Genomic DNA, 15289 nt, shown 5'->3' with positions numbered 1-15289 from the left:
CGACACTAGTGGATTACTATTTGCAGCACAGCATTGGGATTAAAATTCAGTTCTTCATTCATCCATCCGTTCATTCATTTAGTGTATTTGGCCATTGTATTATTATCTACCGCTGTGTGTTGTTTTTCTTTCTTTCTGTAATTGTAGCCCACGTGTCCTGGACTAACACTAGATGTCGCCATCTTGCAGCGACACAACATGGAGGCCAGTTATCCTGTGTTGTGCTTAATTATGTGTGAGCTATATGATAGAAAAAGACAATGGTTATCATGTTTAAATGTGTCTTACTTCACAGTGTTTTACACAGCAATAATAAATAGATTAGTTGACTTCTATAAACAGGCCTACAACGCTGAAGCTTTACTGATTACACCCAGTCCACTGGGTTTTGTAGTGGTTTTTGAGGTCACGCCTAGAAGAGAATCGTACACAGTACGTCTTAATTCTGTTATGCCATTAGACAACATGGCCTACTCATGTCCTTCAATTCTTCAAAGTTATGCATACTTTATTGTTAGTGATTAGGACCCGCTACCCTCGTCTCAGGTGCATTCTGATTTAATTCCAGTCGCTCTAAATAATGAAGTTTCTGATTTTCTGAGCAGCAGTTTGTCAACATTACATTTCGAAGTGAAACACACGAAAGGGACACTTTCGCCACCCCCCCCCCCCCCCCCAAAACCACACACACACGCACAAATTTTTTAATTTCTGGCATCTGCTTCAATAAAATGAAAAAAATGCAACTTTAAATGTTCTAAAACATGGCGTAAAATACCTTTATCTCACACTGTAGCGTACGTTGTTAATAATCACCTCACTCTGTGAATCGCTACTGCCTGGCTGGTCCTCTGTGTAATCATCGCTCGTGTGGGGAAACCTATTGAAAAATCTGATGCTTAATTCGAATGTAACGAATTAGAAACAAGCGTTTCAATAACTCTGTCGTATGCAGAGCAGCTTAGGTAATGGGAAATGAGGGTCATACTCAAACATAGATCAAAACACATACCGAACATAACATAACAAATATTCACAAAAAATACAGCACATGCATTTTAAAGTGTTTAAAATACAGCGGATTTTAATAATCTGAATTAATGTGTAATGAGATGATAACCGTACAACAGTATTGACAGTATTGTTTTGGGTCAAAAAATATACACTAAATTACCTTATAAACAACTTGTAGTCGTTTTACCATACACCTGAAGTAAATCATGTTGAACTGTATGTGCTTTGTGTTCATTCTTTCCCACGGACCCCTTTGGCCAGATTAATCATAATATTACACGTTGCTTTCCTCCATTGAAATCTGCATTCCAGGTATCAAAATCGTAAGAGCATATGCTTTTAAAAATCATGCTTTTTGGTAACCTAAAAAATTTATAATGATATAAAAAAAATGTCCCAAATATTCAGCGTTAACATACAGAGTATGAGCTATTAACCAGTCCGAGCACAGGAAGGCGGGAGTTGACGAAATACGGGTGGGGACAAACTAATAACGCGTCTGGTTCGCTTTGACATGCAGCTCTGGCGGAATTAGAGGAAGGGTATGGTGGCGGGGGGTGACCTGAATCAAGAAAGAAGCCAAGAAAGAAAGTGCACCATGCTTATCTGCGTCAAGATTGTAGGTGACGTCGTTTCCCATCACACCCATTGGAGACTGAGGCGGGATTGGGCATTTCAAATTATGATCTGAGCTGAGCTCGTAACCTGTCGATTAGGCCACACATGCGTAGATCCGAGCATACTGAGCGCGAGCTCGCTGCACACTCACACGCAGTATATTTTGTTTTCTTACATTAAAACTGAAGTCTCTACAGCGTTGAGCACCCCAGCGAAATCAGAGCAGTCATTAGACTACCAAAATATACTTGACCGTAAAGCACGTGCATGCACCGTGACTCCCAGCCAGAGGAGTGAGAGGTCAGGGCATGTCAGCACGGTCAACGGGCGCGATTTTCTATTCATCATCTCTTACTGCTAGTTTAAACGAAGCATCACTATTAACCTGGCTAACAGTAGGGCAGTGCAAGCCTAGTGTTACGGTAATTTTATTTTTTACTTCATACGCTCTCCGAAAAAAAGATATGAAACTGTCAATGGGGCAGTATTCCTCTTGTCACTGCGGCGGTACCCTCAGGGTACATCTCAGTCCCTTTAGTCAGGGAACCTAACTGTACCATAATCCATTGAAATGATATTGTAATCAGAATATTACACGTTGCTTTCCTCCATTGAAATCTGCATCCTTTCCAGGTATAAAAATCGTAAGAGCATATGCCCTTAAAATGTTTGGTAACCTTAAAAATGTATAATCATCATAATGATATATATATATATATATATATATATATATATATATATATATATATATATATATATGAAAAAAGTCCAAACTATTCAGCGTTAGGGCTCCTGCTGTGCTCACTGTAGCATGATTTGCATTGCCTTTGTGTGATTCACTAATTTACTTCAGATCTAAATTTGGCTGCAAGCAGCAAATAAGAGTCACTACGTCACTGAGCGTGACTTCATTCACAGTCTGGAGTCTGGATCCAGAAAAAAAGATAAATAACTAAGACCTAAGAAAAGGAAGAGGTGCTGAATAGATTTTATGTATGAAAAGCTGGCTGTACAAAAGGGTTATATAGAATCAAAGTCTGCAAGAGAAGAAAAAAATGTGCGTGACTGTTATTCGAAAAGTAGTTTAATATGCCCTGGGAAATAAATCAATAAAAAATGAATATTCGTTATATTGCTGTCTTAAACTACTGTTGGACAGTTCCTAATAAATGTTCCAGCACCAAGGACAGCTCATGACATCGACGATTTCATTGTTGCTTGTACGATGAAACAAACTGCTCAGCCCCGTTACGTTAATGCAAGAATCAAAATACCAAGTACATATTGTGTAATGAGGACATGTGTATGCATGATGAGGCACACGGCACGCACACACACACACGCATATCTGCCCCCCCCCCCTCCCCCCAGCCCTATACTTGAAAGGCTGGCAGTTTACTTCCACTTTTCCGTTTGCCACTGAGGGTGATGGTGAAGTTTCTCCCTCTTTCAGCTTCTCGCCTTGCGCTATTCGTGGGTTTGGAATACGTTTACCGCAAAACATACAGAGGCGCTCACCATGACTCAAACTCTGATGCGGCTTGAAGACGTACGCTAAACCGAAGGTTCGTTTTTTTCCATTATGTGGACGATTTTCCTGAAGCCTTCCAGTGCGGTGGGGTGAGAAAAGCGAATAGTCCCTGAACATGTGAGTCAAATGTGTCTATTACCTAATTCAGGCCTGTGATAAAATGTTATGGATTTTGTAGTGGTGATCCATAATAGTCTGAAACGTTGTTTAAGAGCTTGTTCACGCAATCTGGATGAAACAAACCATTACGTCAAAGCAATACATTGTGTTAGCTTATATATTTGTGCTTTGGCCCAGTACAACATAATTTTAAAACTTCCTAATTACAGATAAGTACTGCACTGTCGCCTGGCTTAAATAGCTTTAAAAGCATGCTAATACAATGCACAACAGCATACTGTTGTTATCAGCCTAAGAGAATCTCTTAAGTTGTGCAAATATAGAGAAATCCTTCTTCGTAAAGAAATCGGGCACTGCACTGTCTGCGTGGAGCTGAATTTGACTGTTTAGCAAAAGTATTTATGCACCTATCAGAGTGACGTCACATCTGCTGTCAGTGATCAGGTGAACGATGGTGATTTTTTAATAAAAATGGGCAAATTAGCGTCGAAAGGCTTGGTCTGTAGACAGACACACACACACACACACACACACACACACACACATATATATATATATATATATATATATATATATATATATATGTAGAGAGAGAGAGAGATACATATAGGTGGTGTGTGTAGTCTCTCTGTTGTGCCGTGAGAGGATGTGAAATAACATTTGGCACTGGTTTCTCCTCCACGTACACTATAGGCGATGTATGTACGTTCGGCCTTGGAACAGTTAATGCATGTCTTATTGCATCATCACCAATAAATTCATCATTACCATCGTCATTTTTAACCAATTAATCCAGATAGGGTCGCGGTACCAATAATTTGTCACAGAAAAAAAATAATAAATGATGCTAAATATAAAGTTGAATATATGGCAGCAAGACGCACTCAAAGAGCAATGAAATGGGAGTAAGAAGTCCATACTTCGGAATAACTAGAAGTCTTGCGTTATTGCCTGAACTGTTGATGATGACTCTTGGGATCAAAACAGTACTAATTTCGCGCCACGAGGCCTCAGATATCGGAAGATTGTCTGATTTCGCTGCTGTGCTTAAACGCCTCTGTCTCTCTACAAAATGTATCGTACGGATACTTTACATTTGAAATAGCCCTAACAGTTTCGGCACACTCTTCAGCAAATGAGGGTAGCCCAGCTGTTGCGTTATGTTCGCAAACCCTCCCACCGTTTTCTTTACATCATGCGCTTTTTTTCCGGCGTACAGCTTTATTCTCGGGGTTGGGTACGCGAGGCGCTGTGCGTACTGCACTGTAAATCCCGCAAAGCCAAACCACTGAGAGGAATAAACGATGGCTGCGCCGCGCTTATCTCCAAGATTTTCATCTTAATGACTGTAAAGGATTACAGCGATTGGCAAGGACAAGTAAATAACGCTAAATTCGTTCACTGTAATGTTGCGATAATGTCTTGGTTAACGGCATGGTACTTGCGTAATTGGAGCATGTGACTCGTAATTGCGTTGTGCCACCGTGGGAGGCGTGTTATTATCTTTGGTTATCTAGCTGTATGAGTGTGCTGTTCGTCATAAAGCTAGATAACCGAAAGTAAGAACCGTTTCCATAATCATCTTGATGTGTGTGCAGAACTAATAGTAGTAATAATAATAATAATAATAATAATAATAATAATAATAACGTGTCAAGTAATGTGTATGCCAACTGAATGGCTCTTGTTTGGTGACTAATGTTTTAACTGTTAGATTAATGCCGGCAAAGGAGTCTAAACAGGGACTTCGTTCTCAGTATTGTTGCACCACGTCTGTTCAACTGTAGCTTCTCAGATTAAACAATAGGAACATAATGGAGATGTGAAAGAAGAAAAATAAATGGAGTGGATTGGAGGAGAGGCTGTAGCTTAATTAATTCAGTTGAGAGCCCGTGGGAAGATGTGAACGCCTGAATCCCACCGTTCCCACGCTCGAGGGCAAGTGGCAATGTCTTGTCTGGGCCCGCGTTGGTTTTATTTCCTACCCGTATTTCGTCACGTCCCGCCCTTATACTCTAGGATTGGCTAGTGGTTCATACTTCCATGCGGATTATTCGCTGTGTGGCTGTGGCCGTGTGCTCCTATACATATTGCTTGCATGCACGTGTCTGTCAGTATGCGCTATTAACCAGTCCGAACACAGGAGGGCGGGAGTTGGTGAAATACGGGTGGGGACAAACTAATAACGCGTCTGGTTCGCTTGACATGCAGCTCTGGCGGAATTGGAGGAAGGGTAGGGACCGGGTATGGGGGGGTATGGGGGGGTGTGGGGGGGTTGACCTGAATCAAGAAAGAAGCCTAAGTGCGCCATGCTTATCTGCATCAAGATTGTGGGTGACGTCGTTTCCCATCACACCCTAGACATGGACGGGCAATAGCATGCACGTATAACGTGGTTGGAGACTGAGGCGGGATTGGGCATTTCAAATTATGAACTGAGCTGAGCTCGTAACCAGTCGATTAGGACAGACATGCGTAGATCCGAGCATACTGAGCACACGCAGTATATTTTGTTTTCTTACATTAAAACTGAAGTCTCTACAGTGTTGAGCACCCCAGCGAAATCAGAGCAGTAGACTACCGAAATATACTTGACCGTAAAGCACGTGCATGCACCGTGACTCCCAGCCAGAGGAGTGAGAGGTCAGGGCATGTCAGCACGGTCAACGGGCGCGATTTTCTATTCATAATCTCTTACTGCTAGTTTAAACGAAGCAGCACTATTAACCTGGCTAACACTAGGGCAGTGCAAGCCTGGTGTTACGGTAATTTTATTTTTTACTTCATATGGTCTCCGAAAAAAAGATATGAAACTGTCAATGGGGCAGTATTCCTCTTGTCACTGGGGCGGTACCCTCAGGGTACATCTCAGTCCCTTTAGTCAGGGAACCTAACTGTACCATAATCCATTCCATTGAAATCCATTGAAATGATATTATCTAAGTAGTATTGTCTCCATACACCCCGTCTCGTCTCCAGGGTTTATGTTATATTGTTCTGTTTTTAAACATTATGAAAAGGTACAAATACGTACTTTACGCCTGGAAAACTTATTTAAGGTTCACAACTGGACCTTAAAACCACAGTTGTACCTTTAAGTTAACATTTACATTGTTTGTACCCTTATGATCGAAAAAATGTATCTGCACAGAGCCTTTATTTCTAACAGTGTAGATATTTTATAGTTATTTTTTATTTGATTTTATTTTACATCATTAAACTAATTTGTTCAAAAAGTAATATGCAATTATGCGATAAGTTATACTAATTATGCACTTAGCATGTCAGATATCATCAGTGTTGGCGAGTTGACGTATATGTGTGTTCATTTAACTCTAAAATACACTGAGCTAAAATATGTGTGAAAGTCGTTTACTCAGACATATACCTATTACTTCATCAAAGTCAAATATGATGAAACATGCAGAAGTATTAACATTAAAAACTTGTTGTATGCTTAATTGTAATTATGTGACATTAACTTTTTAAATTACATTAATAGTTCTAGTATACAATTTTAGCACCCTTCAAAAAAGGATGACACAACAACAAAGAAAACGATTCTATCACAGCAATCAGCCATCCCAGTTTTGGCAGCACTGTGTCTATGATTGCAGCTCATCTGAGCCTTTGAATTTATTCTGGCAATGAAGGTGTCTGCAAATGGCTGCAGTAAACCTGCAGAGAGAGAGAGAGTGAGAGCTATATAGTGTAACACACACATTTGTGAAAAAAATGCTGCATATGATGTACCTCTAAATATAATACTTTACTTTAGCTTACATTATGGCATAAGCATAATCTTTTATGCAAGCTATAGGATGATGCTAACTTATTTACACAAAATTTGAAACATACAGAGACAATATATCTGTATGACACCGGACATTATTAAGATCATCACATTCAATCTTATATAGACAAAAATTGCTCTGTTTTTTCAGTATTATTGTCAGCATTGTAATGTACATACAAGCTTATCAGTACTCCAGCACTCACTATTTATTAGTATAGCCTTTCTTAACTGCCAACAAGTTGAAGCAATAATGCCTGTGTTCAGGTAACATGGCATAACTGATGTGTTTGGTTAATTCAGGAAGTGTAAACAGGTCTTAAGCACATTTACTGATGATCTTTGACAAGACGTTCTAATAACAGTGTTAAATACATGAAAACGTAAATAGATTAATGCTAATTAATATTTGGAATGTCAGACAAGACACAATCAATAGATTCAGCATCTATGGTACATGCATATCCCTGTGTACTTCTTTGTCCAGTGCAGTTGCTAATCTTCCTTTGTGCCACCATCTTATAGCTTTGGCAGTGGAAACTGAAGGGGCAATCCCAAAATGTCTGCTGGCACACACGTCACCTGGGCTTTGCTTATGTGACTGAACAACATCTGCCAGTTACCATGAATACAAATTTTCTAATTAGCATCCTTTCCATCCAGCTAGACTGAACATGTGATTGAAACTGATTCATTTCCATCAGGTGTTTTTCTTAGGAGATTTTTTTTCCATACAACATGCAATATCTGTTCTCGTTGCACTTTACAGTACATGTTACAGAATATATTGTAAAAAGAGTAATGTATTATGGTCAACACTTTTATCATTCATGCATGTTAAAGGGCAGCTGTTGTTAAATTTTTACCAAAAAGGAAAAACACCAACAATGATGCAAAGTTTTGGTGTGACAGTGATGATCAGTCTCTAGCCATTTACCTACCAAGGAATTTATGCCTCATCATATCCACATCAACTTAATAATCAAGATTCTTGCTGTCTGTGTTTTAAAGGAATAGAGAGTGCAGAGGGAGCTTGGTCATAGCCCGGGGAGAAGAGAGCAGAGCTGACCGAGTGAGACTGACGCAACATGAGGTGAGTGCAGAGCCAGAGGGCAGAAAAAGGGATGGAGGCTGCTTTCTGCAGACCACTCATAGCATGTGTGAGAAGGTGTGTGTGCATTCTTGACTTTTGATTTCGTCAGCTTATGCTGCAGGTCTATGAAACAGAATCTGTGCAAAGAATTGTTTACTGAGCCAAGGATCAATATAAATGTGTGTAGATTTGTGTTCTGGTGGGTTAGGTGTGGGTGGTGCCTCAGAAAATGAGGTCAAACCCCTGACTTGTTTCTTTGAATCACAACCATAGATTTGGGCACTGACATTTTTTAATCTTAATTTGAAAGGTTTTAAATAAAATGCTTTTCAACATGCTAGTTATGGGTACTGAAGACACATTGTTTATTAAAGACAATGAAGTCACTAAAGTTCACTTTGAGTCTATGTTAGACTCAAAGTACTGGTACAGTAAAAAATTAATATGATAAAAACACAAAACAAACAATTGCATGAACAGACTCATTCATTTTTTTTTCAGTTAAAAAGTCTTGAATATGTGAACTACTGAGTAAAATAGTTCACACTGGGCATAAACATCTACACTGCAAGTGTGTTTTTGGGTGCATGGCTTAGAAGTGAGTCACCATATTTTTTCCCAGCCTGAGAACAAAGAGCGTGTACATAATAAAGTCATGCAAATGCATGCAAATTGGAAACCGAAAGAGGGGGTATGGATGTGGTATTTTCCTTTGTGATGCAGTCATCCCCCTGACTGTGTATTTAAAGTGGTGGGTTAAGGGGTAGACAAAGTGCTCTGCACATGGAAAAAACAGGTGTCTCCTTCAAGAGTCTTATAAATTATGTGTTCTCACAAAGCAGACTAGCTGTGTAACACTGATCCTAGATTCTCTTTATATTACAAATTATTATTTTATATTCCAAAAAAATAATTTAGAATTCATAATTCTATTTATCAAATTATACAATCAATTACAGTTACTTCATAGTAACATATAAACTTCATGTAAAAATGTATACATGTAAAAGTACCCCGCTGTCAACGCTAATGAACTGGGTATTTATCAAAATCAATGAGCCTTTTTTCTCATGGTATATTACAGTGGTGGGCAGACACAATGCTAGGACTCTGAACCAGATGAGATTGGGGCACCTTTTCAGACACAATATGGCCCTGCACCCAGGAGCGCTATGGGGACAGATGCTTCAGAAGCTTGATATAAACACCCCACCAGCATTAAAATTCTTGCATGTCTAATGCTGGGCTTGCAGCAGACAGAGCCTGGCCAGAGGGCGTGTGAACTAGGAAGTAATATTCTGCACATACTTATTTATTTATTAATCTGAGTAGGCTTCATTTGATATTGTTGCATGGATGCTGTGGTTGAAAATGTGTAGTTTAATATGCTAACTCGCCCTTATAGCACATATACATAGATCAGGCATAATGACCACCTCCTTGTTTCTACACTCTTTGTCCGTTTTATCAGCTCCACTTAGTATATAGGTGCAGTTCTTCAGTAGTCAGATACTATTTGGGTGGTGGATCATTCTCAGCACTTCAGTAACTCTAATGTGGTGGTGGTGTGTTAGTGCGTGTTACGCTAGTCTGGATGGATCAGACACAGAAGTGCTGCTGGAGTTTTTAAAAACCTCAGTGTCACTGCTGGATTGAGAATAGTCCACCAACCAAAAATACCCAGCCAACAGCATCCTGTGGGCAGCGTCTTGTGTCCACTAATGAAAGTTGAGAAGGCTGACAAGGTAGGAATGTCCAATAGAAGGGACAGTGAGTGGACACAGTGTTTAAAAACTCCAGCAGCACTGGTGTGTCTGATCCACTTGTACCAGCACAGCACACATTAACACACCACCTCCATGTCAGTGTTACTGAAGTACTGAGATCCACCAACCAAAAAACTGAACAGGGTTAAAAGTCTATGCAGAGAAACAGATGGACTACAGTCTGTAATTGTAGAACTACAAAGTGCACCTATATAGTAAGGGGAGCTGATAAAATGGAGCATGAGTGTAGAAACAAGGAGGTGGTCATAATGTTATGCCTAATCGGTGTCCTTGCACATATAGTCTCTTTACCCTAAAGGATTGTTACAGTTGTGCTTATTATGGCACTTATGTATGCAAAAGTTTGGGGTTGTGCTTGAACAAATTGTGTGTTTTGTTGATTTTCTAAATAAAAGGAGGACACATCCTGTACAATGAACATACTTCTGCATAATCTAATGCACTGCATTACTGTTTGTTTGCTGACTTCAACATATTGAAAAAAATAAACACAAAATGTAGCCTTTGCAAAAGATGCAGCACATTTAATATTTTTTTACATTACATTACATTTAGCAGACGCTTTTATCCAAAGCGACTTACAAATTTTTCTCTCAAAACTCAAATAAGCAGAATTTGTGCATTAAAATTTGCAAAATATACCATATTGAAGTTCAATGTAGAGGATATGTCAACTTATTTTCACGTAAAAAAAAAAAAAAAAAATGTATTTCACAGGTACTCAAACATGTGCATACAACTATATCAGTAATAATAAATGTTAATGTGACCAAAAGAGGGGTTTGCACTACACATCATCGCCAGTGATGTCTTTCCAACACCACAATTAAAAAAAATAATGAATTAATTGATTAATTAAGAACAATAAAGTTGTAGGTATTTTAACTCTGTGGTCTTCAAAACTGTTCCTTCAGACTAAGCAAATACATAATTAAATCAAGATGCAACAAATAAGTAAAAGTCATGCAGACATACACTCCACATAGGATGTTTAAAGCAATGCCAGAGAACAATGTTTCTTAATCCTGCTCAAGGCAACCCACAGCACTGCACAGTTTCAAGTATTCCTTGACTCAACACATATGACCTAGCTCCACAGAAGGACCACTTTTGGAACGTTTCAGATGAGTTTTCCAAAAAGATGACTCTTTCTCATGAAAACTGTTTGGTCTCTGACTTCAAAGAGCCCTTTATGGTGCCTGTATTTTTGAGGGACTACCTCTCATTGCAAATTATTTATTTACAAATGTTCAAGTACTATTAGGGTGTCCATAGGATAAATCCAAAAAATCTACAGACATATACTGTCCCAAACCTTTCTCATTTCATTCTTAACTTATTTTAATTACTTTATGTTAAGCAATAAATAGCCCTTAAACAAGAGCGCTCTGTCAGTGATTGCTCTGTAGGCAGACGATGGAGCTGCATGCAGACAGAGAAGTGCTGCAGAGAGGGGAGAGGATGAATGGAGGCCAAACTGAAGGGGGGCTCACAGTGGCTCAGTCAAAGAGTCCATTGTGTCAGGGCAAGAGATGGCGTTATTAGGGACCCAAGGGCACCCAACAGCAATCAACGGCAGAGTTTGCGTCTGACAACTGCTTGGGTAAACAGCTATTGTTCTTGTTACGAGGTATCAAACAATGCCAGCATTGTCCCTGATTCTCTCATTATGGTAGTGGTGGGTGAAGGGGGTGAGGTGGGGGGCCTTAGCTTTAGTTGTTAAGGGCTCTAGAAGCGGCTGGGAACCTGGAGGGAAAAGGAGAGAGGGGTAACAGTCACCACTGCCACAAGGCCTTTTGGCATGGATCTTGTCAGCCATTGCAGCAAGAAACGCCAAGCTTGTCATGGAGGGGTGGGAGGGCAAAGCTCAGGACAAAAGGACATCAATTAGCAAGGTTCTTAGACAGCCAAACAGGCTCCAAACCTGACAGGACTGGGGAGATTCAGATTTTTTTTACACTGATAGTGATAGGAACCAGAGGGCACTGGGGACCTGCTTGTACCATGAACATATTTTTAAAACTATGTTTTAAGCAAAAAGCTTATTGCAAAACTAGTGTAGAATTATGTCTCAGCTATTAGACAGTTTATCCATGAGCATTTTATGTTTACCCACCAGCATTGAATGAACACTTGTCTTTTGAATTTTTAGATGTGATGGCGATGCTGGTGAAACAGTAGTAAATTTAAAAAGATAAAATTTTATTGAGAAATACTTTGCCACATAACATTCTCCATGTGCACCATTAATGGATTTTAAAAGTACATTGTAGCCCAAAATTTATCTCAAACATCTCAAATTTATAGAGCAATGTCTTGTCAGGTATCAGGTAGTGTATTCATAACCATTTCATGTAAAAACTTTTTGTGGTATAGCTTAGAAGCATTAAACTGTTACAGATGTCTGTTTTTTATCACCACCAATGTGTACAATTCTGTCTTGGTAAGTTTCTTTAGAACAAAGAATTTGATATCAAACCACCCTGAACAACTTTGTCTTATGAACTGATTTATAGAGAAAGTTAGAAAAATCTATGAAATTCCCATTTCTTAGTTAGTAATGCCAAAGAATGCTGAATGTCCTTATTTAGATCCCAAGTGTATATTGGATGCAACAGAATGAAAGTGATTAATGAAATGTTAAAAACTGCTTTTTTTAGCACTGATTATTTGTTCCATGATAGATTATAGGCAATGTGCACAAAATAAAAAAAAAAGTTCTATCAGTGAAAATAAAATTTAATGTCTGAAATGTTATTCCCATGCATTTGTGTTATTGACATTGTTGGTTGTTCTTGAGCCATGCTGTCTAAAAGCTTAATGATTTTAAATCACATATTTTGCTTTGTCACCTCACAGAGACCTTCATTGCAAGAAAGTAATCTTAGAAAAATGTATCTACATGAACAATGTAAATGTCATCACAGCCATTTTACTACAGTGCAAAGTACGTTTTGACATCACTGTCAACATAATCCAGCAGGCATTTCACCTACTCACCACTTTATGGAGTTCAAATCACTTGCATCATGAACAAATTAAGAACATGGTGTGCTGGCCAATAGACACAATCAGAGAAAGTCAAGCTCAAAGCCAGAACCAATGAAAATGTCAATTTCAGCTGGTGGAGGGACATTTCCTAAACAGTAAAGCCTTCGTGAGTTTGTGTTCAATGACAGGAGCTTCAGCTGTGATACAAGAGCACTGGGCCACAGTTTATACTATTACACCATGTGATTCATTTAAATGACAATTCATTTAAAACAGGCTTAAAGCTAGTTAGTACAAGTGTTGGCATCGCTTTAAGCAAAATTGTATCAAATAAAGAACCAGAAGACATCATCCAGTGGCAAGGTGTAGAATTCATCTTCCTAACCCAGCACATGCCCAGCCCATTTCTCTAGGTTGATTTGCTTGTACAGTTTTCTATTAGTACCCTCTGTGTGAGTGAAAACATAGCAAGCTTCCGTTTTCTGCTGTGACCTATCAGAGACTTTCTACTCACTTTAACTCTCACACACATGCTGCCTGCAACTCACCCACTCAGCAATCAGAAGAAGGGAAAGAAAATGAGCGGGAGTGTGCATGACAGAGAGCAAGCAAGGATGAGAGGTTGGGGTCTAAGCTGTTATTTTTAGCTTCATATAATCTGATGAAGATTGCTCTATAGTACTCAGCAGCCATACTGTAGCGTGCATCATGGTTAAAAAAACCAAGGTGTGAGGAAAGCACGAGACAGTGAAATGAAAAGGCTTTAAAGTGGCATGTGCTGCAAAAAGATAATGCGGAAAATGTACCAGAGTCAGGACAGTGCTATAAAAAAGAAAATGCATGCTAGCTGTGGATGAGCCTGTGATTAGCCCCATTGTTAGAGATCTTTTGAGCTTCACTGGCCCCAAATAATAGCCCCTAACGAGTCTACCCAAGCTTGGAAGAACTTCATATAAAGTAAAACCTATATTGCATGTATGGTGGTCTGCCATTACACTATGACAGACTCTAGGATAATAAGCTATAAGTGACCTGAAATTTATTTTTTTTCCTATACTTTCCTACAGACTCCAGCATAATAAGCTATAAGTGACCTGAATTTTTTATTTTTTTTTTTTCCCTATACCCTATACTGGAAAAAAATAATAGTTAAATACCGAAAACTATGAAAGCCTGCATGATAAGCTTCTTTTGGCCTAGCTAACAGTTTCAGCATTGTAGTGGCTTAAAGATCAAATACATCAAATATGTGTGTTATTTGGCCTGGCCATTAAGTAAAGGAGTCAGAGGTTTTGAGAGGTTCTAGGCCCTGTTTAGGAACTTTTCAAAGGTAGAACAATTAGCTGGATCTTGAAATGTTGAAAAATGTTGAAGGGCATATTATCTCATTTGCATCATGAATAGAGTGTATGAGAATACTAGCTTTTATGTCTGTGTCACTAAAGGAGTAATACAAAAAGAAGATGTAAATTACTTTTTAAACAGCCCACTAGGCCCTCTACATAAGATCTCTAGCCCTCACCATCAGCTTGCTTATGTGAATTTTCTCTCTGTTTTCTAAAATTACAGCACAGTTACTTTCATGAATCTTAGGTGGGCCTAATTCAATAGAAGCTTTCAGTATTGAAGAGGAGATGTAAACATAAAGAAGAGAAAAGCTCAGAATCCAAGGTCATAGCCTCTTGGGAGTTGTGGGGGTCTGTTACACTGCACTGGTGCTGTGTATGATATGCTGAATTATTGAGTACAAAAGTATGCAAATATTGTCACATAATTCTTAAAGGCTTGGTCAAAGCCTTTGATATCTAGAAGAAAAAAGAGACGAAACCAAAATCCAAAGAAAAGTATTTACATTTTTGGAACCATCTGCGACACTAACCATGGGAAACTGTAAGCTGATTAGCATAAGAATAATTGATATATCAAATGAATCTTACAGTTACAGAAGGGAGTTTGCATTTGATGTATAGATGCACACAATGGGATCAAAGAATACAGAGAGGATCAAATAAGTAAGTAAGTAAGTAATTGAGAAAGTAAGTAAATAAATAAATGGAACAGTTGCAGCTAAATTCCAAGTTTTTAACAGCTTTAAACAAAGTTTGGTGCTTTAAAAACAGACCAATTATACTTTTTGATTATTTAAATGTATTTATTTGTTCAAAATGCAATTGATTGTAAAATAAATACCTAGCAAAAAAACAAACATTTTTATGTAGCTGGAATCATGAGTGATGAAGTTATTGACCTATGATTATACTTACAAAATTACTGAAAGGAAAAAATCAGGAAATAAATGGTCAAGTTAGGGAATTTTTTTGCTTTTTAATTTTTAATGCAGT

General features: G+C 38.6%; 1 protein-coding gene across 3 annotated transcripts in view; it reads left to right on the top strand.

Annotated features, from left to right (window-relative positions):
* Positions 1-3023: 3023 nt before the first annotated feature.
* The window catches only part of edil3b (EGF-like repeats and discoidin I-like domains 3b), a 76862-nt gene continuing 64596 nt past the window's right edge, over positions 3024-15289 (top strand). For 2 of the 3 annotated variants that reach the window (XM_037547293.1, XM_037547292.1), the window contains exons 1-2: positions 3024-3280; positions 8088-8169. In XM_037547293.1, the coding sequence (XP_037403190.1) occupies positions 3279-3280; positions 8088-8169 (84 nt within the window). In that variant the 5' untranslated portion in view covers positions 3024-3278. The remainder of the gene's footprint in view (positions 3281-8087; positions 8170-15289) is intronic. The other variant, XM_037547295.1, reaches the window with a different exon arrangement.

This window comes from Pygocentrus nattereri, chromosome 18 (genome assembly GCF_015220715.1).
Source record: "Pygocentrus nattereri isolate fPygNat1 chromosome 18, fPygNat1.pri, whole genome shotgun sequence".
Taxonomy (NCBI): domain Eukaryota; kingdom Metazoa; phylum Chordata; class Actinopteri; order Characiformes; family Serrasalmidae; genus Pygocentrus; species Pygocentrus nattereri.
This window is presented reverse-complemented; position numbering and strand designations above follow the sequence as displayed.